Source organism: Erythranthe guttata, chromosome 2 (assembly GCF_056151865.1).
Source record: "Erythranthe guttata isolate IM_541 chromosome 2, IM_541, whole genome shotgun sequence".
Taxonomy (NCBI): Eukaryota; Viridiplantae; Streptophyta; class Magnoliopsida; order Lamiales; family Phrymaceae; genus Erythranthe; species Erythranthe guttata.
Genome location: NC_142534.1, coordinates 18,066,540 through 18,094,325, shown reverse-complemented (window position 1 = coordinate 18,094,325; position 27,786 = coordinate 18,066,540). Strand labels below are relative to the sequence as shown.

Sequence of the window (27,786 nt, the reverse complement as noted above, 5' to 3'; positions counted from 1 at the left end):
TTATGGTTATTCATTCAATAATTAAACTTTAATTAATTATTAGTCTTTGTTCAAGGAAAATTCGAGGAAACTGCAGCCCAGGCCTACTTATTAGGGATTATCATTTTCTATCATCATAATTAAAATAAAAAAAGTATTTGCAAAAAGTTCAGGAAGGCCCATTTCATAATTAGGCCCATTTTACCACAGCCCATGGGCTTGTTCTGTGTTATTGGTCCACGTGTACGGAAGCTCAAATTGCTCAATTATGAAATTAGGGTTCCATTACGGACTCATTTCTCACATTACCGTTTGAGTTCTTCCGCGAGGTGATTTTTCCTTTTTTTACTTCTTTCGATTTAACTTTTTGTTTTTAATCGAGAATTTGTTCATACGGTGGTTTAATGATACGATATATGATACACATTTATATTTCTAGGGTTTTTTTGAAGTTCAAAATCTAGCGACGGAAATATGAGGCCGATTTTCTGCGGTAATTTTGGGTACGAGACTCGACAATCGGACTTGGAACGAGCGTTCTCCAAATATGGAAGAGTTGATCGTGTTGACATGAAATCTGGTAATGTGAAATAATGTTCTAGTTCCTTTAAAATGATTTCACTTTTTATTCGATTTTTTCCAAATTAAGGATGATTCTCTACTCCAGCATGCTTTTGGAACGTATTAGCAGTTTTATTTGTTAGTAGTTGATGAATCCATGAATTTGTATAGTTCTACAAGCATTTTTCGATTGCATCTTACTGTTTTTTCTAGGATAATCAACTGAAAACAGGCTTTCATTGATGAACGGCCTATCTCGTTAATAAATTAGTTAAAATAAACTTAGGTTAATTCTTTAGGTCAATACTTACTCTTCTAGCTAACTGCAGTGTCGATAATCTTGTTAATTCACCACTCGCTTCTAAGTAACTGCTAGTTTGGTGCCTATAGAATGAGTATTATACGATCGGTATATATGTTTGAAGACCAATATTATTTATTTAGTTATCAATCATACATGAAACTAAAGTTTAACACTCTGCACAAATCACAATATCAACTAGCTGTCTTTAAAACCAAAATTCAAGGAGTCACATCAATTGGTGATATTAACATTTTAAGAATTAATTAATACAAATAGAACTTCATACACTAATAAAAAGACATTGTGTTGTTTTTGCTCGACTTTGTGATTTTGTATGAATGATATTGGAAAAAAATCTGACATTATGGAAGGGGGCGTGCAGATATTTTCTTAATCTCCTTTCATAGATGCTAATACTTTACTAAGTTATTGGTATCTTCCATTTCTCATGTGAAGAAATTCAAATTTATCGTTTCTCCAACCTGAGGTGTTTGTGTTTGTCACTGTAGTTTATTAGTTGAAGCCTTGTATCAAAGTTTGTCAAGCATTCTTTATTTACTGAACTCCAATATATTGAGCTTCGAGTGTTTCTGTTTTTCTTGGTTTAGGCATTTATACAAAAATTTGACAGATAAGCATGTGCGGCCTTAAATATATCGTGCAATACTGATAATGATTGTTTTGTTAATCATACCAATGCTCATTGTAGTATTTATGGTCAATGTTTTGTATCGGGACATGAAAAACTGTTGTCCTTCAATCATGCTCCTTTTTATTGTTTTTTTGGCTCGATTTTGGGTTGTGTTTTCACACCATGCCCATGTGTTTCACTCATATGACAACGAGTATTTGTCCGATGTGCTAGATATGGTTGTGAAATAGGAGGTATCCCATTTGAATGTGGTCTTAGCCATACATGAGGATTGATGTTTGGTAAACTTGATGAATAATGGTTGTCATGAACTTACAACTGATAGAGGCGATGTATACTGAATATGAATATGTATATGTAACATTGTGTGATGTATCTCAGAAAAAAAAAAAGATAGGAAACACGAGCTTGAAAATATAAATGGCAGGAAATATAAACTTATCGAAGGACTCCATATTTAAGTGTTTGTTTTGACGCAGGAACATCTGCTAAGGGAAAAATGAGCTTCTATATTGGCTTGCCATCTTCTCTGCAATAAAACTTCTTATGCAAAGGCAACCTACGTGCTTACCTGCTCTCCTCACCTAATGCAGTTGGAATAGTTCCACATCTATTTCATCCAATCTTCTATTTCTCTTTCATCAATGTGCCTAGCAATTGCCATCTCACCAAATTGTAGTGGTGGGGATTAATTCATCATGCCATGATTTCCACAGTAGCGATAAAGGGTTTATGTGTCAGTTCATCATGCCATGCCTACCATCACTAATCATCTTAAGGCGATCAATGAGTTCTGTCATGCCATGACTTCCATTTACTGAACTTTTGCTGTGAAATTGGTGAAGCATGCTTAGCGATGATGACTACTCAACTTTCACCATGATCTAGCCTTAATTTGCCTCCATCATTATTCATCTTTGTTTAGTTCACCATGCAAGGCCTCTACATCCTTACTTTCATCAGAACCTTCTCATGTTTGCAGGTGTTGTATTTGTATTTTAATTATTGCAGGGAAAATATTTTCCTGTATTAATGCTGCAAACTGTCCAGTGCTAGGATGTATTCCCCCCTCTTTCCCCATTGCCCTGCACCTCGTAACTTTATCTTTTTTTAACCTTCAGGATTTGCGTTTGTTTATTTCGACGATGAGCGTGATGCTGAAGATGCCATCCGGGGTCTTGACAATTTACCATTTGGGTATGACAAGCGTCGATTGTCTGTAGAATGGGCTAAGGTATATTCCCTTATGATATTGGACCACTTTTTTGTCTGATCTTTTGGCCTTTTTGGAATTAGTATGTATAAGTTGAAATCTCTTTCAGACAAGCTTTCAAGTGAAATTGTTAAAATCATTTTTATGTTGTTTCATTTTGTCAGGGTGAACGCGGTAGGCATCGTGAGGAGAAGGCAGCAAACCAGAGACCTACTAAAACCCTCTTCGTGATAAACTTTGACCCTGTGCGTACTAGAGACAGTGACATAGAAAGACACTTTGAGCCTTATGGCAAGGTACTGAATGTGCGCATTCGTAGAAACTTTGCATTTGTGCAATTTGAAAACCAGGAAGAGGCAACTAAAGCCTTGGAATGCACTCACATGAGGTAGTTAGTAGTGAAATCTGATATATATTTTCTTTTACTCATTTTACTTTATGTGTGGGCTGAAAAATTGACTGTATGTATGGGTTTGCAGTAAGATACTCGATAGGGTTGTTTCTGTTGAGTATGCTCTGAGGGATGACGATGAGAGGGGTGGGGCCCACGAGAGTCCAAGAAGAAGTTACGGTAGGCGTGGAGATAGTCCTCGCCGAAGGTCACCCAGTCCAGCATACCGAAGGAATCGACCTAGCCCTGATTATGGGAGGCCTCGAAGCCCAGTTTATGATAGGTACACTGGTCCATCATATGACAGGCCCAGGAGTCCTGCTTATGGGAGATACCGAAGGTAGCTATAGCTGTATATGCCGAATAATCAATCAGCTCCTTTTATCTTTACATTTATATAACACTAAGTTAAAAAAAAAGAATCATGAATGGACTCAAGATAAATGATCAAGTATGCCTAAAATTTTTGCAGTTTACGTAAATCTGATGTTATTTTCTTCAGTTCATGTATTTACATTTTTCTCTATTGTTTCTTGTAGTAGGTCGCCTGCCAGGAGAATGAGAACCTGATGGAAGGGTCGCTCGAACAATGGTTAATGGGTCTGTAAATGCAGTCACAAGCTTATAGTTTAGTGTCGAAGATACTCTGAATTTCAGTAGTTCGAATGTGATGGATTTTTGTGGGTTTCTCTTAAAAAAGCTAGTAACTGATGTAATTGGTTTTGGTGACCTATGGAGTTTCTATTTCGAATACTCTATAATGTTTCCTTATGTAGTTTACCATTTACCCTGGTTGGACGAGCTAAACAAGAAATCCTTGTGGTGTTATGTTCTCGTTTGTTAAACAGCAACAAGAACTCCGTATTTCATATTTGATTTGTGGTTTATAAATATTCTCAAGTTCTAGTTTGGTTAATGGAATAGAAGGCTTGTTAAGATTACGAGGTTATTATTAATTCTTACAGGAGATTTGTTGAGCAACAACATATGGACATGTTATAGAAATTGGTAGTGCATAGTTCCAACAATTCACCCAAGCTTCTTACAAAGATATACATACAAAGATATGGTAGATCGGCACAAACAAATATAACGCAGAATCATAATTTTTCGAAAAATCAAGAAATAGTGTGGTGCAACTCGTGTTGAATAGCTTTGTCAAGCCAAGTCTCAGCATCATCCATGATAGCAGGGCTGAGTCTGACCATAAGAATGCAGAATTCAGTCTGGTTTAGAGCTCCGTCTCCATCGAGATCGCCTTCTTCCACCATAGCTTCTGCATCTTGAAAACTCATTCCATCTAAACCCAATAGACCACAATTCCTCTGCAGACTTAATGGTGTGATCAAACCCTTTGTTTGATCCGAGAGAAGCCGGAATCCACCGCAGAGTTCCGCCACAAAGGTATCGACATCTAGCTTATCTGCCATCACAGACAACAAATCTTGGTATTCTCTGCTCTCCTCACATTTGTTGCTTTCCATTTTCCCTCCCTTTGTTTTTTTTTTCTTCAATTGAGAATTTCAAGAATTGAGCTCACTTGAATATCTGTATTATTTTGGCAGCCCCCCTTTATAGAGGAATGGAGAAGTGTTGTCACAATATGAAGTTGAAATTTGTGGTAATTTGCAATAAGTGGTGGTGTTGTCAAACTTTTAGTGTGATTCCGTTAGAAATGGACGGCCTGGATTTATTTTCCTTGTCATATTTTGATTTTTAGTGGCTGCCAAATAACCCAAGTTGTGAAGTCGTGATGCTCTGTCTCTATATAGTATAGTATAGTAATTGTGCCATTGGACATTCTTGATTGATTTATTAATTAATTAAATGGCATTGAAATCCAAAAAAAGAGGTATTTCCAGGAAATTGCTGAATAGAGAGAGGTGGGGTTGGATTTATCATTTATGGGACGTTAGTGTCAAGACTCGTGACTCTTCTTTCAGTTATTGCCTTTTTGTTATCAACTATTATTGTTTGTGCGTGTGTTCCTTCCAAGAAGCTTCCTTATTCTTATTCTCTCTCTCTCTCTCTCTCTCTCTCTCTCTCTCTCTCTTTCTCTCTCTCGGCATGGCATTATGGAGCATCATTTCGTACACAATAAAATCTATTTGTACAGGTGTTGTTATCTTTAGATTTCTTACTCCTCGACGGAAGTGGGTTGTGACTTGTGCGTGTATATAATTATACTACTGCAACGTGTCGTTCATGAACAAATTTGTTTAATATGTTTTTATTTTATTTAAATTTGAGCTACCGATACTAATTCGATTTAAGTTATGAAATGCATTTGTCATAGTATTTATAAGGGATTTAAAGCTAATGTGAAATTAGGCCTACATGGACCTTTTTAGCGGTTAAAGTCTATTTGGACCTATTTATTTGGGCTTTGGCCCACCAGGCCGCCAAACAAAATTGTTAGCAAATTTTAATTAGAAGATGATTTTTTTTTTTAATATAAAAAATCCCTTTTCTAAAGCCGGCAAAATAAAAATAAAATAAAATAACAAAAATCAACGTAGAAGCAGAGGTTAGGGGTTTTGGGGTCCGCGAAAAACCCTCCACTTCTTTCAGGTAAGCGCCGGTTTCATCTTCCTAAACTGTAATTCTCGAGCTTTTTTTTTTTGTGATTGAATTTTCCTGAATGTGTGTTTATTTCGTGATTTTAATCAAATTTTAGATGATGTTTAAACACGAGAAGAAACCAACGATGAAAAAATTGATTTAGATGATTCAAATGTTTTGTGATCGATTATGTTGTTCAATTGTCTGCTTTCAAAAATACCATTTGTGTGTTTTTCTGTAGCTAATTGCTTGTTAATTAATCACCCTCCAGAAAATAAAAAAAATAGTCTGTGTTAATGCTATTAAGACGCACATAGATTTGGATAATTTTGTTTCCCTGGTTTATCTTCAGTTACTTGTGATTTTGATGCCTTATTTATTTTGCAATTTCAAATGCATAAATTGTACATTATCAAAACAAAAATTCTGGATTCCTGCAAAAATTCGTTCACGAATGCAAAAATAACGTGCTGAAATTGTCACAGAATTAACCTGTTTTTTGTGTAATCCTCGATTTTCACACAGTCGGAAAAAAAAACTAGTCGGAGCAAAATGGAATTCTGCCCAACTTGCGGGAATATGCTGCTCTACGAACTGCCTCACATGGACCGCCCTGCATCATTTTCATGTCCGACATGCCCCTATGCATGCCAAATAGAGACCAAGGTTTATTAATTTTCCATCCTCCTTTCAGTTTGCATCTACATATATTCAAAGTAATCACGCCCCTCGTTTTTTTAACAGGTTAAGATCAAAAGGCATTTACGCCTGGTTAAGAAACCGATAGATCCCATTTTCTCTGAAGATGATCAAAATATTAATTCAAACAAAACCACAGGTTCACTCTTTTTCTTCTTCTTTTATTCTTCTGCAAAGTTGGTTTGCAGGTTTGTGATAGACTTAACTATGGAAGATCCCGTGTTTAACTTATTAGGTGTTTATTATTATTATTAATCTGTTAATGATTTGTTTTAAAGGTGAATTTGACTTGCCTTTAATGGTACCGACGACTGCTGACTTCACAAATAGAATCTTATACCTCAGCCTTTTGTTTTCACAAGTTTGAGACATTGTTTCAAATTTTCTTGCTTATTATTCTCCAACTCTTTCTCGAGAATCATAAAGTGGGAGTGCAATTTTTCGGGTTTCTTCTGCTTTCATAGTAGTTGACTTTGCATGTATATCTATTGTTGACTTTCCGTGTAAACAATTGAAAGAGATGGCGCAACTATTGTGAGACGAGGCTTAATCTGCTCTTGTTATTGGTGTGCAGGGGTGTCTTGTCCCGACTGCAATCATGGAGAAGCTACTTTCTTCCAAGTCCAGACAAGGTCGGCTGACGAACCTATGACAATATTTTACACATGCACAAAGTGTAAACGCACTTGGACCGAGAATTAGAGTTCAACTGAGTTCAGCTATAGTTTTTATTTGAATTGGATGATACATTGTCTGCATTGAGAATAATTTTGTTGCCGGTATCAATATTCGCATGTAGGCTGAAATAAGTTGTTTCATGCTTCTCCATAGATTACGAACTGACATTTCAGTCGTACATGAGAAAATATTGGATGATATTAATCGATCGCTCGTGCAAAAGATGTCTCTTGTTTTATTTCAAATTCTTCTCACACAATACTTTTTCTGTCGCTACTTTTCGGATATAATTCAACAGATATACTAAACAAATTCGTCTTTTAATTTTCAAAATCTTTGTCGAAGCATCATTTCCCCCAAACAAAATGAAAATTACCCATAAAATGTAACCAAACATAGCCTAACATTCAACCATCCGCTTGGCAATGGGAAGCGTAGCAAGAAATGACCAGTTATATACAATTCTCAACCGAAGATAGGATAGTTAGTCTTCACCTCCTATAAACAATGTTGTTTGAAAACGCAAACAGTTCTAGGAAGGAAGCTACATCCAATGAAGGAAGTATCGTAAATCCATCGCAACCCAAAACACAATTTAAAAAAAAAAAAAGAAAAAAAAAAAAAAGAAAAAACGGACAAGAATGAGAATCTCGGTCGAAGTAACACTTTTTTCAAAGAATAGCCTCTTTCTGTTTTGTCATCCATCTTCTCCTGGTCGTCTCAATAGCCTCCTGCTTCATTCTAGAAAGTTCTTGAATCCACAGTTGATACTGTTTTTCAATGGCATCAAGCTCCAACTTCAGATCACTCTCTTCATAATCTCTCTCCTGCCCCTTGTCTTTTTTTGCTGACTTCAAATCACCCTCTTCGTAATCTCTCTCCTGCGTATTCAAAGTCGAACAACTGCTTGCAATGCTGCCCACTATTGAATCATTATTATTATTATTATTATTCCTGTCGGAGAAAATCATTTCCAAGCTTTCTTCAAACTGGTCAACCGGAGGACATTCGATGTTGCCACCTCCATTTTCATGAATTCGGATTTCATCATAATATAAATCTCTAAACTCCATCTCAGAGACAGTGGCACTGTAATATTTAGACAACTTCTCTTTCTTCACCGAAGAATCTTCTCCCATTACCCCACAAGTTGTTAATTCCAGTGATAATTTATTCCATGTGGTCTCCAAACATGGAGATGCATTAAATTTGTCACCAGGGGGGGACACCGAATTGGGTTTCCCACACAAGTTATTTCCATTTCCATCACTTGACAAACAAATTTGATGATCCATACTGGAATTAGACTCGTTATGCTTCTTGATTACTGACTCGGTTTGACACCCTTGATCTGATGTCAAAGTTAGGCCACTTGGGCATCTCTCACCACTGTAAGAACTACCAGACGAAGGTTTCCAATCAGGCAAAATCCTCATTATCAGGGAATCGATAAAGTCAGCAATAAAAAGTACATCATGATCTGCTAAATCCAGCTGCTCGACCATCTCAGACGCAACAGCAATAGCTGTGTCTGAATTTGGGTAGAATAGGAAGTGTATGTTCCTCACTCGACCTGCAATTTAAAGAGGAGATTAAACCGGTGCTGAGTCTGCAAACAGTGCCAAAATAAAATATGCAGCACAAAAACTCGATGCAGCACAACACTTACCACCTTGATCAGCAATACGCAAGGTTAATGATATTGAGTTGTCATCATTCTTCTTCCCGTTCAATCTGAATTCATTGTTGCCATGCGATCTTTCAAATTCCAGAACCGAAGAACCGTGGCTACCGAAATTGGACTCTGTAGATACAGACAGGTTATATTCAGTGTCTATATCCATAGAACGGGGCCCAAGCTTCACTGGATTTAAGGATCTAGGAGCTGCTGCATCAGGTATTAGTGGCAGAGCATTAACGAGTTCTTTGGATTGCTCTAATTGAAGAAAGGGGTCTTTAAGAAGTTGCTTAGCAGATAGCCTCTGAGAAGCCGGGACCAAGCATTTTTCAATGAATGTTTTGACCTCCAGAGAAGCCACCTTGTCAAGAGAAGCAGGTTTGATACCCTGCCAAATGAAATGCTTTGAAATGACAGCCACGTAATATTAAGACATCGATCGGGTAGTAGAATGCAAGAGAACTTACAGATGTAACTTTCCTAAATATTTGTGCTGGGTTTTTGCATTCAGAATAAGGATAGTCCAAAGTGACCATTTCCAACAAGCACAGTCCGAAGGAATATATGTCGACTAGTTCATTGTAATTCTCTTCATAGAGCTCTGGAGCCATAAATTCTGGGGTTCCTGATAAAAAATAGCTGAATAAGTAAGCATTTTTTAAGGGAATTGTTTCTATTCAAGAAAGTATGATTCAGACTCTTTATACCAATGACACTTTTAGCGGTAGGCTGTTGCATTACAGTTGCCAAGCCAAGATCCCCAATTTTAACTTCTCCGTGATTACCATTTATGAAAATATTGTCACATTTCAAATCCCTGTGAATGACAGGCGGATTTTGACTATGAAGATAGTCTAAACCTCGGAGAATCTGCCTTGCCCAGTTCTTTATAGCCTTCATGTCAACATTTTTGTGCTTCCTACGATACCTAACAACCAAAATATAGAATATTGGCAACTAAATCACACAATAATCCCTTAAAAAACACGAGAGAGAAACTGAAGAAACTCACTGCCTCAAGCTACCAGATGTGAAAAGCTCGGTTATCATGTTAACAGTCTTCTTCTTGTCATCAATCCATGAATCGTAGAATTTGATGATGTTCTCATGCTTCAGTTGACTAAGAAGATGAACCTCGCAGTTCAGTTTTTCCAAATCTTCAGGTGACCGCAAGACATTGTCTATTTTCACTCGGTTCCATGCTACTTCTATTCCATCAAGTTGGTCAAATGCCTTGTAGCTACCGATGAAAAAATAAACAAGACAAGGGAAAATATAAGATAGTTTGACGTAATCCGTTTCTTATAGTCTTAATAAACAAAAATATTCACAAAAAGATAGAACCGGTTTCAAACACATACACAGTTTTGAATGCACCCTTGCCCAAGACTTCCTTGTACTGCAGAAGTAAAATCAAAACACAGGCCGTCAAAGCCAAGTAAACAACAATCGTAACAACCGTACAACGCTGTAGCTCACTAAATGAATCAATCACATCAAAAATAAGATTAACAAATCTTCATGACTTTTTCTTTCTTAAATTCCACGACACCATCAAACTTTCCTACCATCATTTAAGTAACTAAATTACCATTAAACTAACAACTGAATGGATTCCACTGGAAATATAACATGCGCCTCGTGGTAAAGAAAATGAATCAGTCCTCATATTTCATAGCTTCAGATGATAAACACAATTATGGAGAGCATAAATACCAATCCCAAGACTATAAAGCAGAAAATGTTGCTCAAAAGACAACGAAGAAGATATCGAAAACCCCCAAATATACAATCAAGATCCAAAAATTACGCGGACACAGGACTATAAAGATGAAAATGTTATTCCTATGAAGCCAGAAAACGAAAAACCACAAAATATACAAGCAAAAATCCAAAATTTACCCGGACATATCGACTCCTCGTACATTTCTCCACATAATCCACCTCCCCATAATGCGCGTCATCAGGAACAGCACAGCCAGAAAACCCTAGCATTTCCCCTGTCCCACTTCCATTTGTTATCGAAGAAGGTAACCCAACCGCAGGACCAGTATTCATTCCCAAGCCAGAACCAGAACTCATTCCAGTCATTAGAACCAACACCAAAACAACCAACAGCAGCCAAACAAAATATTCCAAGGAAAAAGGAAATATGCACAAAATAAACAGAAAAAACAACGGCAGCTCAGCAATCACAGGAGGGCGTCGAACAAATTTTTCGAAGCAATGCAATTGGAATTGAACGGCGTTATCCGGGAATTGAATAGAGGTCGACATTTCCTATCGGCATGGGGTATGTCAAAATTTCTCAACGGAAAAAATGATTGCGTGGCTAAGAATACGGGGAAAAATCCACCGTGATACGAAGACGAGTTTTGCTTCATCACCGCACCTTCAATTCCCATTAACGCCTGCCTAATCGTACGAATGCAGTAACATCATCGCCATCATCATCATCATTGTTAAGATCTAACCATGATACAAATTAACAATGGAAAAAAAAAAACAGAATTTAAACGAATTTACAATTAATTGCTCTCGAGTCTAAAAACAAAAAATTGCAGTTCCTTCAGGAAAAAAAAAAAAAAAAAAAAAGAAGATTTGTTTGATCAGAAATGGATGTACAGAGAATGGACGAAAATATTTTTGGTAGTGGTATGGATAGGGGAGTTAGGGAAAGTAGGGAAATTGGGGTTAGGATTTGATTCTACAGCCAACAATTTTGAGGCGAAAATTAGGGCAGAACACACAGTTGTTGGGCTGAGGGGTGGCCGATTTAATTTAGTAATTATATCAAAATGCAATTATCTTATTTTTCAATCTTTTTAAGGTTTCGAAAATTATTTATTTTCTAAATCATGATCCGAATCTAACAGTTGAGAAGGAAAATTGAATTAGGCCATTTTTATTTATTTATTTAATGTTGTTCAAAAAAAGATTAAATTTTTTTTTCTTAATATTATTAAACTCAAAAGAACGTATTTGAAAAGCAAAGCATATCTCTATTAACTGTTATGCATTGCCAACAACAGTCTTCCTTGGATACCCATATCAAGAATCTTTAATTTCTTTTAAATTAAAAACAAAAAACAAAAAAAAATGGAAAATTGAAATAAACCCACGAGCCAAAATAGCCAACATTCATCACCATGACGAACAAATCTCTCTTGTGTGTATATACATCACAACCCTAATTTAGGTAATGGGTGTTGAGCAAACAGTTCGGTGAACCAATCACAGCCCTCCACGCAGAAATCAGAAAATCATTTCATTGTGGAAAAAAGAAGCGGTGGTTTGGGTCTACTTGCTTCATAATTCAATTACTCAGGGGGAGTTTTCTCTGAAATTGTTCTAGTGAGAGAAAGAGATAGAGAGAGAGAGATGGGTCTGCTGACAAACAGAGTGAAGAGGAGTGAGATCAAGCCTGGAGATCATATCTATACTTACAGAGCAGTCTTTGCTTACTCCCATCATGGTTAATCATTAATCATAATGCTGCCTTCTGTTTCTTTTTTTTCTTTTTTTTTTTTTTTAATTATTGATTATTATTTAATTTTGCACTTGGAAGAAAGCTGCACTATTAGCTTTTTTTGCTTTCACTTGTTTCTGAATCCTGGGTCTTCCAAGATTGTGCCCAAGAATTTCCATTTCTTAGTTTACGAGTCTTCCCAGAATTGCAATTGGAGTAAAAATCCGATCTTGATTCACTGGAAAACTGATTGATTGATGCTTCAAATTGAATTTTCCAATTTGCTTTCATTGGAAATTTGCATATTTTGGTTTCCAATTTTTATCAGTTCCACTGTGTTTGACTTATAATATGCAGGCATCTTTGTTGGGGGTAGCAAAGTGGTTCATTTCACCCGACTCGAAACCAACACCTCTTCCTCGTCCAACAACGAAGCGGACAGTCTCACCGAAGAATGTCTAAAGTACCCCGACTGTGGTTTCCGACAGCCAAACAGCGGGGTCGTTTTATCGTGTCTCGACTGCTTCCTTAAAAACGGTGCCCTTTACTCTTTCGAGTACAATGTCACTCCATCTCTTTTCCTCGCCAAAGTACGAGGTGGCACATGCACAACTGCCGCCTCGGACCCACCTGAAACAGTCATTCATCGAGCAATGCACCTATTTCAAAACGGATTTGGTAACTACGACGTTTTTCAGAACAACTGTGAGGATTTCGCACTGTACTGCAAAACGGGGCTTCTCACGGTCGATAGGCTCGGTGTGGGAAGAAGCGGGCAGGCTTCGTCTGTGATCGGTGCACCTCTGGCGGCACTTCTTTCTTCCCCACTGAAATTGCTAATGCCAAGTCCCGTTGGTTTGGCTACTGTGACAGCAGGTATGTACTGTGTGAGTAGATATGCAACTGATATTGGTGTCCGAAGTGATGTTATTAAGGTCGCTGTGGAGGATCTTGCTGTCAATCTTGGTTGGGGTAATAACGAAGCCGAAAATGTGAGTACTAATCGGCAACCAGGTGATCTAATCTCATTGGATTAGATTTATATATATGTGAAGTTTTAATATTTGAGAAAATTCATAGTAAGTCTTGTTTATGGTGTTAGATGCGATAGAAACTCGTGTTTGTTGTTGATTTCGTTACAAGTGATTTACGAGTTGGGATTTGAGTTGTTTTCTTGGTTTATATTGTCGTGGGATTTATGAGTTCTTGAATTTATGCACAAATGAATTAATTCTCTGTACAAAGCTGATAACATATTCATATCTGAAGAATCTAAGAAATGCAGAACAAATAGACATAACTCTCAATTAAAACTTTTAACTGCAGATTGCTAATATCACATTCAAAAAAAAAAAATCACCCCGTTTTTTCGTCGAAAAGCTAATATACTATGACGAATTAGCAGCAGTTTTTTCTTCACTGTACAGTAAGCAAATCAGCATACGAAAAAACTCAGACCTTTTGAAGGGTCATCATCGTTTTATCTTCTTCACTTTCTCCACTATTCCGGTCAACAGCTTTCGGGTTTTGTCCTTTTTTCGGTTTTTCGTCCTTTTCTGATCTGAACTCAGCTTTCTCTGCTAGTACATTTACTGCATCTGCAATCTTCTCTGTTCTTGCAGCAATCTCCATTAGCAATGATGATACTGTGACTAATGGTACAATTTGTACAAGTGTGACTACTATAGGACTAGAATTTCCCTCTGCAGTTCCGCCCTCATTTTTCGGTGCAGTTGATTGGATTGGTTGTTTCGAGAGGGATTCTAGAACATTCTGGAGTTCTTGAACAGAGCTTCTCATTTCTTCCACCAAAAATTCTACTTTCGATGACCTTGTCATTGTACCGATACTAGTAGCTAATTCTTTCAATACAGCCGAGGAATTAGCGCTCAATCTTATGCAGAACTTCCTGAAGTGCTTCTTCAAGAAATCGGGAACCTGTAAAGTTTGAACAAAAAAAATGAGTTCCCGAAAAAACTAAAAACTTGTTGAATTTTTCGAGTTATGATTTACCTTAGTGTCTGAACTGATGCTACCATTAAGGGTTTCAATGCAGTAAGCACAACTCCTGATTAAAGCACCGACTTTTATGTATTCTTTCCATGGATGTCCGAAATTGAAGCTCCCGTGTGCTGGCTCCCATCTTGCAAAATTAGCCTGCATAAAAAACCGGGATTATTTATGGGTTTTTTTTTTATTTTCTTGATAATTTTCGTTTTAACTGAATCGAATAATACAGAAAAAGAAGAAGAAAACATAAATATACCATGGCTTCTTCTGTTGCCTTAGAATTAAGTGCACATTTATAGCCTTGCATTTTTTTATTGCAATCTCCACTATCAGCATCTTTGAAATACTCTGCCAGACATCCTGAACAGAAAAAAATCGATCAATTCTCGCGCTCTTTTACGGCAACTAAAAGTTGTAATTTTTAAAATTATTTGTCTTACCCTCTAAAGAATCTGAAAGCTTTTCCATGTTGTTTTTGACGAGATTGTGAAGTTCGGTTCCAGCCCAAACAGGGTATATAAGCATGCTTGTGAGTATGCAAATGGAGGTTCCAATTGCAATAGTGGATAATCTATTATGAGCCAATTCGAACAATTTCTCCACACGGTACCCCGACACGGAAACCAGGCTGAAGGTGAGAATAAAGATCATGGCCCCATAGTCGAATCTTGCTTTTATCGATGGAATGAATCGAGAGAAAGTTGCTGCAGCAGCTGCAAGAAAAACAAAGAGAATATAAAGGCAGACACTAAAGGTTATTATTAAGGTAACTACTTCGCATTCAAATGTTGTCTTGTCCTAAATATTAAATACATTCAAGAAAATATTTCTTACCTAGAAGAAAAACCGAACATTGAAGAATTATTGGCTCAAATTTTTCGCCAGATTGACTAGCTATCCAATGAACACCAACCCCTAGTGCTCCTGCCAAGAAAGTTCCGATTGCTCGGTTCACACATTTTGAAAGTGTCGCACCTGCATTTTTCGTGTGGTTAATATACATACATACATTATACATATATGTATGCAAAGAAAAGGGGTTTAGATAAACTTACCCACGGTGTATTCGAAAACAACGACAACTGTCATGACAGCCCACATAGCATTTCCTCCAACTCCTTCATACAAAGGCCTCATGTAATAAAAGAGTGACACTAGCGTAAGGGCCATTCCTACTTTGACACAATGCATTGTTTTCTTAGGCTCGTTCACTCCCATACTCCACGCTTTTCGGAAAAAATCGGAAATTTTCGAAAAAAATCTCATCAATCCTCTGCAAACTCTGCTTTGTGACGTGGATTCAGACACTAATACTTTAGAAGTTCCATCCGAGACATTGATTCTCCACTCTAATTCTCCACTTTCCTTAACCATTTTTTCGTGCAATCTTAGAACTAGTAAAGAATTTTGTATGTTATGTGTGTGAAGAAATAGGCTTTCGCAATCAAAGATTTTTGTCTTTGGTGCTAGGTTTGTTGTGATTAGTTTGATGGTCAAGTAGACATATATATAAGGTTGCCTTAATTTGATAAAGTAAGGTTGAAAGGAATACTGAGTTTGGAGGAAACTAAAAAATGTTTTTGGTAGGTCATCTTAGGTTTTGTTTAATTAGGTACTACCAATATTTAATTTGCATTTTAATCATCACTAACTATATATTAATAACTTTTAACTAGAGGTAAGATGAAGGCATGCATATATGTTATATGGATGTGTATACGTGTACCGGTAGAGTATAATTCGGTGAATTTCACCGGGTGTAGTAAGAAACGATATATTGACCTAAATATCAATGTCTTGACATTCTTTGGAACTTCAAAGAGATATCATTAATAATTATACTAGTTAGTGTGCTTAATTTCATGACATAATAATTTAATGTGAGATATATTGTCCTATTTTTTGTTTTTTATTACAAGAAAGATTCATATATATTTAAGAACTTAGTATTTTAAATTAAATAAGCTTTTCTTGATCTGGTGTGATGTACGTCAAGGATAAAAAAGCTACCACAAACTTTGGACGAGCAGCAATATTGCATGCCTTCCTGTATTTGTCTTTAAGCAACACTTGCCACAGATAATATAGTTTCTTATTATTATTAATTAGCATAATTAATTGATGAAATCTTATAGTAACTAATTAGATACAGCCCACCAATAACTAAGATTGTTAATTAATATAATCTTATGGATTAAAAAAATAATAATCCATACTTGTAGATTTTTTTTTGTTTTTTTGGCTTGGAGTCAGTGGCGGAACCCATCGTTACACCACTTCGAGAAAATCATGTATTTTATACAGAGATTTAATATTTTTCGAGTAAATTAAAATACCGCCTCCGACATCTTTTTAGTTTATATTTGACACCATAAAATTAACAAAACCACAGTTCTCTTGCCATAACGAATTGACAATATAACATATGTATATACATCGTCTACCTTGAATTTAATTCATATAATTATTATGTATATATCCCTGCAAAAACAATATATTGACCTAAATTAATTAGGTTATAAATCTTTGAACAGATGAAAAAGAAAGAAAGAAAGAAAAGACCTAATTCTATCACACTGCTAGTTGAATACAGCCTAAGGTAGCAAAAACCAATGACTTTTGCTGATTGAATACAAAAATACTAATTGTTTCCAACACCCAAATATAATAATAATATATAATCATATCTCTTAGCTACTGCTATCAAGAAAAAGTCCTTGATGCATAATAATTAGCACTACCAATTTTAATTCGATTCAATGTGTGCAAATTAGGTCATGCATGAAAAGCAAAGAAACCCAATGATAATATTTTTTCTTGATGTTTTGCCCAATAATTAATATTATTAAGAGTTTTTGGATGTTAGTTAAATTAAATATATATGCACTACGATTATTAATTTGCAGAGTTAAAAATGAACCACTTATAAAAGCTAGTTTACTTATATATTATGATGATATTTCAACTTTCATTTCTCTTTATAGAAAACTTACCGACCAAAATTTACTAATATTATTTTTTTCATTAACATTTGCTGGCTGCTGCATGTAATTAATTAATAAAGAATAGTTTGTGCATGTATAAAATATTGATGCAGAATATATTTTAAAGAAGAGTATATACAAAAACATGGCTGCGGTGCATTTCAATTTTCATAATTACATAAGTGATCGACTTTATATATATATATATATATATATATATATATATATATATATATATATATATATATATATATATATATATATATATATATATATATATATATATGTGGCTCGATGAGAAGGCCCGGTTCAAAACAGTGCTGCATGACGTGTAGTACATTACACGTAGAGATCACACTACCTATATTTACATAGTGATAGATATTCACAATATATATATAGATAATATATTCTATACATACATACATACATATATATATAATTATATAAATTCACAAATGCCACGAGTTCATTTTGATCAATATCATTACTCATTCATATCAGTTTATCATTTGGTTCCAAAACAAATGAGTTGTAGATTAATTAATGTTAAAAGTTAAAACATTTATTAATTATTAATTAGGTTTTGTGCGTGCTCGAACAAAGCATAACGTACGTGTTATATATAACCTAATAGTTTTATAAGTGCAATCATATATAAATTAAAAACTCATTCAAATCTAACCAGATCTCCATCTTTGATATCTATAAAGAAAACAATATATTGAGTTGGCTCATATATTTATATATAACCGACACCCTATTTAAGAAATAGAATTTTTTTTTTTTTAAAGATTATAGTTTCTGTTCCTTAATTATTTTAAAAAAATAACCGAGTTTTTAAACAATTAGGCAGAGTAATTATAATATAGTTTATCTTCTAATTGTAACGTTAGTATACTTAATCTTGAGTTATTCAACATGATTGACAAGTGTATTTAGTTAGTGAGTTAAGTCATTAATTAGTGTGATTTGCGCCTAATTTGCTGATCACAGGCGTACCTACCTTGTACTTAATCATCATTTGTACTATAACAACATCAGGAGTTTGACAGATCAATCCATTTTTGGCTGTGGTCAAAATTAAATATCCAGTTCTTTATATTGATGTTGACTTCTTCTATGCGGCTGCCAAATTTATTTTTATAATTTCAGGCCTTCAAATCTATTTATTATTATTTTTTAATTGGTCTAAAATGACTATATATGATCACTTGAATCATTTTTTATTTTGTTAGCCAAATGTCGAGTCCACCTCTAGTCAAAATCAAAGACCTGAATTTCGTACTAGTACTGACTACCAAGTGTTTGGAAGTGTTAGTTCTTCTTCCATGCACGATTTATTATTATATTATATATAAACAAAATATAATTATTATTTTATTATGATGCAATGTCGTAATTATAAGTTAGGATAAATTACAACAACCCCTGAAGTAAGATCTATTTAAAAAAAACCATCATTTTCCAATAATTATATCCATCCCCTTGAAATTTGTAAATATCTGAAGTTAACAGTACCCTTTTGTAGTGAAAGTAAGAAATTTACAAATTTCAGTAATTTTTCAAACAAAATGGGTTTTTTTGTAATTACAGTTTACCTCAGGGAGGTGGTTGTAATTAACCCTATAATATTTCAAATTTGTTTGGGCCTAGAAAGTGGAACGTGATAAATGAACGATTAAGCCCAATATCAGTTCACCTTATTAACGGACTGGGGGTATGTGCAATGTTGGGCTGTTCTTTTTAATAAAATATTGAGTATTAAAATACATATGGGCTCATAAACCCTACAATTAATTTTTTTTTGGGTTCTAAAACCAAACCGAAATGAAAAACGAACCCGATCAAAATCATCGAGTTTGAGCCGAATATAAATCGAAACAAAACGAGCCATAGTAAAAGTGAACTATTTAATTATTTATCTTTTAAAAACCGAATATGTTCGGTTTTAGTAAAAAAAAAAACGAGCCAATTCGCACTGTTTACGCCCCAAGTTCTTGAATTATAATATAGATATTAGGTTCCTTCGACCCTACACATGGTCATAAACACCGGGTAGGTCTTCTACTGCCACGTTTTTTTTTTTTTTTTTTTCTAAAACTCCTAAAGGTAAACCCTAGCGGGGGATCTATTATAAAATATAAAAAAAAAGGCACGTGGCAGCAGAAGACCTACCCGGTGTTTATCACCGAGTGTAGGATCGAACAAATCATAGATATTATGTGTCAAAGTTATGTAATTAATTCATCTCATCTTAGCATAGAAACTAAATGAAAATTTGAGTAAAAATAAAGGTCAATGTTTAGTTAACCAATCAATCATCATATTCAAAATTGGAGTCCGAAAATTGTGATTGCAATATTGTCAGGTTGGGCTGAAATGTTAGAGAGTAAAAGAAATGCAGGGGGTTTCATTCTTATCCTCTTATGTGGAGTAATATTTCCAATTAATTAATAAGAGAATAGACGGTTTTATCTATCTACAAAACCGCGACAGAAAACCAAAAAAAAAAAAAAAAAATTAACAAACAAACAAACACGCCACAAAGCCTTTTTGAGCCTCGAACACGCTACTCCTCCTATTTCGAATTTTCGATCACACTCTGAAAAATCGAGCTTTCTGGAGTCGATCAGGACCAGAATCTGAATCTGAAGGATTCGTTATTTCGTAATCGGATCAAAATCGGATTTGGAAACGATGGGGAAGCTGTACGTGAAAATGGTGCCGCCGGCAGATCTAAACCGGAACACCGAGTGGTTCACCTATCCTGGGGTTTGGACTACGTATATATTGATTCTCTTCTTCGCCTGGCTCATCGTTCTTTCCGTTACCAATTGTACCCCCGGCATGGCCTGGACAATCGTCAATCTCTCTCATTTCCTGGTATTCATCCCTCATCCCTCATCTCTCTGTGTTTTCATTATTACCGATTTTATTTGTTATTTTTTTCGGAGATTTTGTTTTGACTCTGTTGAAATTGAATTATGAACCCTGGGATTGGATTGGTTTATGTTTAATTCTTAGCTTCTGCAATGGTTAGTTTGATCTAGTATGTTATAAGGCAGCTCAAATGAGCTTTTAATTATCACTCTTGGCCTAAATTTCAGCTTGTGGGTTCATCCATAGCCATTTTTCTTCTTTTTATTTGATTATTGTTGGATTGTTGACAGTGTATTGTTCTGAATATTTGTTGCCCACTCGTGATGTCTCTAATTTGTATAGCCTGTGTTGGACCATTTTCAGTGCTTTTCAAATTATTGCGAAAATTCAGATCATTGGAGACTCAAAATTTTCCATCATGTGATCGTTATCTCTAGAAATATCAAACAAGAGAGAAATCTACACAAGTTTTAAGTGGAAAACTCCAAATCAGAGAAACTCGTTTTATTGCAACCACATATATTCATTTTCAACAACCAATGATGTCTAAGAATTGCTCACTCAATTTTCTCTCAAGAAATTGGATACAACATCCTAAGAAATCACTATATTCCCTTAGTTTACAAATGCACTCATTAGAGGAGTCTAATACCTGTCGTAACACATTTCTTAGGACTACACTTCTCATTGATTTCATATATAATTATGCTCATTCTCGAACCCTTAGTTTACAGAAGCAACAATAGACATTAGAAAGGGAAGAACATTATTACCACTGCGACTAAGCTTCTTTCGGTCAAGTTTGGTAGCTTTGGTTGCAAGTTTGGCAGCACACTTTTGTCCGATTTTGCCATCTTTGAATGAGGATGCTGGTCAAAGTGTGCTTCATATCAAAACAAAAATTATCTATATGATTACTTTTTTTGCAGAGAGCTTATCCTAACAAATCTCCACCTCCACTACAGAAGACTTTCGTCTCCGATACGGTTCATTGGTTACGATCCCCTTCACAGATAGTCATAATTCACGACATAGATAATTATTATACTCCACCATGTATATTAATAGTTCACAAACGTAGAATTAATCACCAAATTGTATGAAAAATTATCTCGGCGTACCACACACCTTGCATCAATCTAATATTTGCCCGGGCGCCTCTGTCGATCCACTAGCAATAACACACCCTTTTCATGGAAAACTGAGAGATCGATGTGTGTATATCATAAGGAATTGTTTAGCATTTTGATGTCGGACTGTGTTTGTGGTGTCTGGTATATATTGAATTTTGTTCATGTGATTACTAAATTATCCTCCCTGTGTTGCATTTACTGGAAGCAGGATCAATGGATACGTTCGTACTTTCCTAGTCTTATTGAACACTTCATTTCTCACTTGCCTAGTAGGCAGGGCAACATTCATTACTCAGTATCATTCTTTTCACAATCATTCTGATTCATGTAGTTCTTATTGCTTCTGCGTGTTGTAGATTGTAATGTAATAAATGGGCTCGATGGAGAAAAAATGTCAAACACCTAGCTTGTTAGCATTCATTTTGTTGACTCATCAAGTAACAGGTAATATTGTCAATAGGTGCTATCTTCCTTTTAGTGCTAGCACTTAAGATTTATTAACATACCCTGTTTTATTGCGTAGTAGCTAAAAGTTTTATGCTATATTTCAGATTGTTTGTTTGTTAATCTATTGAAACATCTTCTCCCCGTAAAACTATAATTCATGAATAACCCACCCAATTCCGTGTGTTTGTTCTGTAATTATTTTTGAATACTTTGTTTAAAATATGTTAAGGAGTTTGAATGGCTATGGTGATAAAATGATAGTTGGTATTCTTAGTTGTTATGGTGCTGTTTATTCGACCATCTGTTTGTCTCCTATCCTTTCCCCCCCCCCCCCCCCCCCCCCCCCCTTTTGTGCTGTTCTTCCTTATCTTACTTTCATGGTCTTGGATTTCCCTTATCTGTATTTTATTCTATGAAATGCTTATTTACGAATTTTGTATCGAGTGATTTTCACATGCCCTAAGTTCATTGCTGAAGTTTCATGCACCTGCACCTGTTCTGAGTTGTAATTGCTTACATGATGTACTTCTTTCATGGGATGAAAAGCTTCATGCTTTCTTATCCACATGGTCATTGGATATGTAAATCATAAACAGATCAGTCCAAAGTTTTTCTTCGACATGACTGGATATGCTTCTGTTTTTAGGTGACTTACCACTTCTTCCATTGGAAAAAAGGAACCCCTTTTGGTGAAGATCAAGGAATCTATAATGGGTTGACATGGTGGGAGCAGATGGACAATGGAAAGCAGCTCACTCGCAATAGAAAATTCCTGACAGTTGTTCCTGTGGTTCTGTAAGTCCTCCACACATTATTTTAAGCAGATTTTTTGCTATTATATCTCCTCCAATATTCCTGGGATGATGCCCCATATAGTTATTGTCTCTCGTGTGCTGCTTTCCATCATGCTATTGCTTTAACGTTATACCAGTACTATGAGGGTAAAATCAAAATTTTGTGTGACGAATTATTACTTTTATAATGTGCCATTTTCTCTTTAATGTGTCATATCTAATACTCATACTCCTACGCATTTCTAAACGAGCGAGAAGGCTGAAATTTATGAGAGGTGTCAAGGACTCGGGATTTTTTTTCATTGGCTGGTTCACATTGATAAATTGGATATAAATGGTTGCCGAATTGAATTTTTGAAGTATTACTAAACAAAACAATGAATTGTGTGTTAACGAGACAAGGGGGACATTACATTTCAGTCGACCTCGGATTATTTTCTAGTTGAATGGCTTCTCAATTCTTAAAAGAAACTGTAGCTAGTAAAATGATGCTAGAAGACATAAATAAGAATACTGGGAATATGGCAATTTATCTACGGTGTATAAACTTTAAAGCTGGATGGGGCTACCCAACAGATATTGCTAGAAAGGTCTTTAGTGCATTGATTCAAATATATGGGGTATGGAAATGGTTTACAAGTTGCTATGTATAATTTATTCAATAATGCCGTGGTCCTTTATGAAAATTGCCTAATCTATCCCGAATCTAAATTGATCTGGTTTTGAAGAATAACTAGTGTTTTTATTTGTTTATTTGTTTATTACAAGGTCTACGTTGATGGCTGATGGTTCTTGTTCTTCTTTAAGCGCATCATCATACACATTTGAATCTTTTTCCGTGTTATATTGCTAAATCAGTTTCCATTTTTCGATGTTGACAGCTACTTGATAGCCTCGCATACAACCGACTACCAATACCCGTTGCTGTACTTCAACACATTTGCAGTGCTTGTGTTAGTTGTGGCTAAGTTCCCAAATATGCACAAGGTCCGAATCTTTGGAATCAACGGAGAGTACTGAATTTGGAAGAACTATTAAACCAGTTCGTCCCTTTTAATTTAAGTATGAGACTTCGATCCGTACTACATCTGTAAAAAAAGGAAAACAAAAAACAAAAAAGGTTTATGCCTCTTCTGTGTATAGAAGCTGGAACTCGTGAGTGCATCTGGTAAACGTACTATATCGTGCTTAGTTATTTTTACGAGCCTCCTCCAAACTGAAGCAGTATATGTAATGAGTTGTATTTGTACCTTAGAAATCTTTTATATACTTTTTTGGAGATTATTGTTCTTGCCTTCACTATATATCTCAATCTATTAATACTTTTGAATCTAGTTTGCAGGGTTTTGTATTTGACGTGAGTGATTACGGTGTTTTGATTTTCAACATTAAATCATTCGACAAGTCCTAGGTTTATGTAAGAACGGATTTTTTATTTATTTATTTATTAGTTATTATTTAGTAAAAAAAAAGGCCAAAAGATTGTGGGTGGGGGGTGGGGTGTATGATGGGGCAATTTTTTTTTTGGGGTTGTTTTGGGGGGGAGTTTTTAAAATGGGGCTGTTTTGGGAGTAGTAATTAAATTGGGGTTGGCCGCCACCGGGAACGGCGGCATCAGCCGGAGACGCCACCGCCAACGGCGGCACCGGCTGGAGACGCCGCCACCGGTGGCGTCTTCTACCGGTTTTAAATTTTAAATATTTAATATTTTAATATTTTAATATTTTAATATTTTAATATATTTTAATATTTTATTATTTTAATATTTTATTAATTTATTATTTTAATAGATTGGACGGTCCAGATTACACTGGAAAAATTCAATCCGACGGCCCAGATCAAGACTGCAACCTCGGAGGCCGTGCTTGACCAGGAGACGCCGTTGACAACGGCGTCTTTAGGAGACGCCACCGACAACGGCGTCTCCTTTCTCTCTCCTGCCCATTTTCTCTTCTTCCTCTCAGCTCTCTTCTCTCCTCCTTCCAGCTTCCTCCTTCTTCTTTAATTTTCAAAAACAAAATAACAAATTTATATTTCAAATTACAAATAAAATATATAATATAATTACCACCGACCCCGCCCGGCCGCCGCCGCTGCCCGCCGACGCTGCCTTTCTCGCCGTCGCCTTCCCCGCCGTCGTCTCCGCCGCCGCCGGTGCTCCGCCGGTGCTCCGCCGGTGAACCAAGGTAATATTTATTATTATTGTAAATAATTAAAAAAAAAAGTTATTATTATAATTTTTTATTATGTTCCAATTTTTTAATTAATTATTGTAAATACATGTGATTAGTATTTTTATGATGCATGTGGGTAGTTAGTTAGTTAGTTAATTAATAATTAATTTATTTTATATTAGGTATTAGTACTATATATATTTTATAAGCATGGACAATTTTTTTTGTTTTTGGTGTTGTTTTGTAAAACAGTAGCTAAAATGGTGTTGTTTTGTAAAATATCGGGAAATTAAGTTAAATTAACTGATTAATTTTGTGGTGTGCTTAGTTAAATTATTATTGATTAATTAATATGCCTCATTATTAATTAATCTGGATTGGATTGATGAGTTAATTATCTACTTAATCTTTTGAAGATTGATGGCGGCTAAAACTAATGTCAAAGTGTACGTGTACTTTGGAGGTCACATAATTCCCGATGATTGGGTAGTGCAATATAGTATTGCCCACAAAACAGCATTTCGAATTAAACGTGACCTGTCATTTGCACAATTTCTGTCAAAGTTGTATCAACGTCTAGATGTCGATGTTAATCAGTTTGGGCTAAGAGTGTGTTGCAAATCTTACATTTATAATGGAGAAAGAATGAGGGAGCTGATTACCGAGATGACAACAGATGAAGATTTACAAATGTATATTGATCCGGACGAAGGGAATGAGGCAATCGAAGTATTTGTTGAGATTGAACCGAAGTACATTGATAGTGCCCCACCACAAGTGAGCGTAGAGGCATTTGATTTGAATGAACCATATTTCTCACAACCGGAGGTGACTCCGGATTTTCTGGCGGCGACACAAAGCATCCCTAATTATTGTGAGACTAGTGGAGCGAGAGAGGTGCACAGAGATTCCCATACAATTAACTATGGTAATTTAGGGGGATTTGTTGGTGAGTCGAGTTCCGCGAGACCGAGCATTTTCGAAGATGAAGACCCTATAGGTGACTCCTTTGGGCCGAACAGTCCTGTGAATTCCGAACCATCCGATGACGGAGACGACGACAATGAAGATGAAGACGTACAAGATGGTGTTCGGGAGACGTGGTTGCAGCACAACGAGGCGGAAGCAGAGGAACAACCGACGTTGTATGAGTCAATCCCATTTTTCTCGATGACGTTTCCAGAAGTGGCGGCAGATTCAGTTGATGTTGGAAGGGGCCGATATGATAAGTTTTACGATAGCGATCGGGGTATTCTTGAGGTTGGGATGGTGTTTGAGGACAAAAAACGCCTTTGCGCCGCGGTGAGAGACCATTCGATTCGATTTGCTAAACGGGAATTCACGGTTGTCGAAAGTAAGCCTAATAAATGGAGTGTCAAGTGCAAGCATAGCACACCTGAAAGGCCTTGTAGATGGTCGTTACGGGGAATTGAAAAATCGGGCAAAGGATTCTTCCTTATTACGAGATATGGTGGGCCCCACAACTGCATAATGGATGAAATGTCGAATGAACACAAGAACTTGGACAGGAACTACATTGCTGCCTTATTGGTTCAGTCCGTTCGAGATGATCCAGCTTGCAAAATATCACAAGCACAGAATATTGTGAGGTCTCAATTAGGATTTCAACTTTCAAAGATGCAAGCTTGGTATGGTTTGAAGCGTTGCAGAGATAACTTGTTCGGGAGTTGGGAGTCCTCAGTGAACAAACTGCCCAAGTTTATGAAGGCACTTCATAGAACGAACCCGGGTACGGCAATTGAGTGGGTTTTCAAACCAACAGACATTCCAACACGGAAGATGATCAAGTACTTCTTTTGGGCCTTCAAGCCATGCTTGGATGGATTCATGTTCTGTCGAAAAGTTATTAGTGTGGATGGAACTCATCTGTACACTAAGTACAAGCACAAGTTACTAATTGCAGTTTGTTTGGACGCCAATAACCAAGTGCTACCACTAGGTAATAGGATTTTTGATACCTTTTTAAAATTCAAATTAGTAGTTTATTATACTTGCGGTTTTTTATATTTTTTTATGTTTAATAATTAGTGTTGGGCATGGTCGAGGATCCCTTTACTCGCTCCAGCAATACTACCAGTAGTACAAGATGATCCCCGTCGGCTTGCATATCCCCACCCTCCTTACGGTGCACGGTAAACATCTTAGTACTAATAATTTATTTATATGAAGGTTAATATATTGACTTAGCAAATTTTCATATGATATTACAGTTGGATCAGACCTGCTAGTCACACTCGGTCCTCGCGAAACAATATACGTGTTTATCGTACGACGCTCGATCGGATGCTCTGGGATCAGGTTATTTATAAGTTAACAACAATTACGTTAATGTTTCTGGTCTATTTAACAATATATTAAAAAATATTTTTTCTTTCTAGTTTACATGGATGCCTTATAGTGAACTAGATCCTGAGTTTGGCGCTTTACTTCAGTATCCTGAGATAGTGCATCCACAGCTTTGGTTGTCGAGTTGTCCCCTTATATTTTACGAGAGAGTTGAGATGCATCGTCCATATAGGGTGCTACGTCAGTTTGGGAGGGTACAGCATATACCACCACATCCTACTGATCACGATATTGAGATTAAGTTGCATTCTTATGATCGTCGAGGTGCAGGGGGTAGAGATTGGGCTCGTTTTCACGGTATCTATGTTGATAGATGGCATCGCCGACTTGATTCTCCCGTTGACTATCCATTTATTGAGTTTAGGGGACTTCAGACAGATCCAGGATACTACGAGTGGTATGAGAGGCACACACGTCGTTTGATATCACCGATTGACAATCTTGATGATATCGGTTTTCAGGTCGGAGACCCGATTTTACTGGATCTTGTGGTTAGTATTTTTCTCAAAACAACCATTACTTTCGATGTTTTTCAATTTGTTTTTTCAGTTTCTTAAGTTCTTAAACTTGTAATGCCTTTTTATTTCAGGGTAATCAGCTTATATCCATGAGTCTTGCTGCTAGGGCAGTTTCTCGAGATGACGATCAGATATATGATCTGTTTCAGGACAACGCTACACGGATGTATACAGCTGGGACTCAACTTCTACGTAGAGATGGTGCTTCGTCCAGCTTACCTCCGATACCTGCCATACCTCCTATACCTTCTCCGCATCGAGATAGACGTACCAGAAGAAGGTCCAGCGCC

At 36.1% G+C, this 27,786-nt stretch overlaps 7 protein-coding genes across 11 annotated transcripts; 4 read left to right on the top strand and 3 right to left on the bottom strand.

Moving 5' to 3' along the window:
* Positions 1 to 239: 239 nt before the first annotated feature.
* On the top strand, positions 240 to 3,991 carry LOC105963934 (serine/arginine-rich splicing factor RS31). Of its 3 annotated transcripts, XM_012988429.2 has the most exons (7): positions 248 to 308; positions 419 to 559; positions 1,976 to 2,478; positions 2,618 to 2,730; positions 2,874 to 3,097; positions 3,189 to 3,440; positions 3,640 to 3,991. In XM_012988429.2, exons 3-7 carry the CDS (start codon positions 2,469 to 2,471, stop codon positions 3,668 to 3,670), a joined length of 630 nt encoding a protein of 209 aa, XP_012843883.1. In that variant the 5' UTR covers positions 248 to 308; positions 419 to 559; positions 1,976 to 2,468; the 3' UTR covers positions 3,671 to 3,991. The 3 variants fall into 3 exon arrangements, with proteins under 3 accessions (XP_088670948.1, XP_012843883.1, XP_012843882.1); XM_088814822.1 differs by lacking the exon at positions 1,976 to 2,478 and having other exon boundaries at positions 240 to 308; XM_012988428.2 differs by lacking the exons at positions 248 to 308; positions 1,976 to 2,478 and having other exon boundaries at positions 398 to 559.
* Positions 3,992 to 4,069: 78 nt separating this feature from the next.
* LOC105963935 (Calcium-binding EF-hand family protein) lies at positions 4,070 to 4,719 on the bottom strand. Its single transcript, XM_012988430.2, has one exon. It carries the CDS (start codon positions 4,582 to 4,584, stop codon positions 4,219 to 4,221), a length of 366 nt encoding a protein of 121 aa, XP_012843884.1. The 5' UTR covers positions 4,585 to 4,719; the 3' UTR covers positions 4,070 to 4,218.
* Positions 4,720 to 5,370: 651 nt separating this feature from the next.
* On the top strand, positions 5,371 to 7,284 carry LOC105963932 (DNA-directed RNA polymerase III subunit RPC10). 2 transcript variants are annotated; one of them, XM_012988427.2, is made up of 4 exons: positions 5,371 to 5,671; positions 6,188 to 6,328; positions 6,407 to 6,500; positions 6,936 to 7,284. In XM_012988427.2, exons 2-4 carry the CDS (start codon positions 6,215 to 6,217, stop codon positions 7,061 to 7,063), a joined length of 336 nt encoding a protein of 111 aa, XP_012843881.1. In that variant the 5' UTR covers positions 5,371 to 5,671; positions 6,188 to 6,214; the 3' UTR covers positions 7,064 to 7,284. The 2 variants fall into 2 exon arrangements, with proteins under 2 accessions (XP_012843881.1, XP_012843880.1); XM_012988426.2 differs by having other exon boundaries at positions 5,576 to 5,671; positions 6,203 to 6,328.
* Positions 7,285 to 7,425: 141 nt separating this feature from the next.
* LOC105963931 (putative serine/threonine-protein kinase WNK6) lies at positions 7,426 to 11,495 on the bottom strand. Of its 2 annotated transcripts, none has more exons than XM_088814820.1 (7): positions 10,620 to 11,495; positions 10,079 to 10,116; positions 9,730 to 9,957; positions 9,425 to 9,645; positions 9,185 to 9,342; positions 8,712 to 9,105; positions 7,426 to 8,612 (listed from the first exon to the last, which is right to left on the bottom strand). In XM_088814820.1, the coding sequence occupies exons 1-7, from the start codon at positions 10,992 to 10,994 to the stop codon at positions 7,711 to 7,713; spliced, it is 2,316 nt and encodes a 771-aa protein (XP_088670946.1). In that variant the 5' UTR covers positions 10,995 to 11,495; the 3' UTR covers positions 7,426 to 7,710. The 2 variants fall into 2 exon arrangements, with proteins under 2 accessions (XP_088670946.1, XP_012843879.2); XM_012988425.2 differs by having other exon boundaries at positions 8,709 to 9,105; positions 10,620 to 11,132.
* Positions 11,496 to 11,708: 213 nt separating this feature from the next.
* Positions 11,709 to 13,368, top strand: LOC105963930 (protein LEAD-SENSITIVE 1). The gene is made up of 2 exons (XM_012988424.2): positions 11,709 to 12,192; positions 12,544 to 13,368. Exons 1-2 carry the CDS (start codon positions 12,099 to 12,101, stop codon positions 13,221 to 13,223), a joined length of 774 nt encoding a protein of 257 aa, XP_012843878.1. The 5' UTR covers positions 11,709 to 12,098; the 3' UTR covers positions 13,224 to 13,368.
* Positions 13,369 to 13,465: 97 nt separating this feature from the next.
* On the bottom strand, positions 13,466 to 15,702 carry LOC105964009 (aluminum activated malate transporter family protein). The gene is made up of 6 exons (XM_088814821.1): positions 15,252 to 15,702; positions 15,031 to 15,171; positions 14,637 to 14,909; positions 14,453 to 14,556; positions 14,200 to 14,343; positions 13,466 to 14,124 (listed from the first exon to the last, which is right to left on the bottom strand). The coding sequence occupies exons 1-6, from the start codon at positions 15,568 to 15,570 to the stop codon at positions 13,639 to 13,641; spliced, it is 1,467 nt and encodes a 488-aa protein (XP_088670947.1). The 5' UTR covers positions 15,571 to 15,702; the 3' UTR covers positions 13,466 to 13,638.
* A 3,797-nt stretch (positions 15,703 to 19,499) lies between these two features.
* On the top strand, positions 19,500 to 23,721 carry LOC105963929 (ORMDL family protein). The gene is made up of 3 exons (XM_012988423.2): positions 19,500 to 20,066; positions 22,290 to 22,438; positions 23,319 to 23,721. The coding sequence occupies exons 1-3, from the start codon at positions 19,881 to 19,883 to the stop codon at positions 23,455 to 23,457; spliced, it is 474 nt and encodes a 157-aa protein (XP_012843877.1). The 5' UTR covers positions 19,500 to 19,880; the 3' UTR covers positions 23,458 to 23,721.
* Positions 23,722 to 27,786: the final 4,065 nt, after the last annotated feature.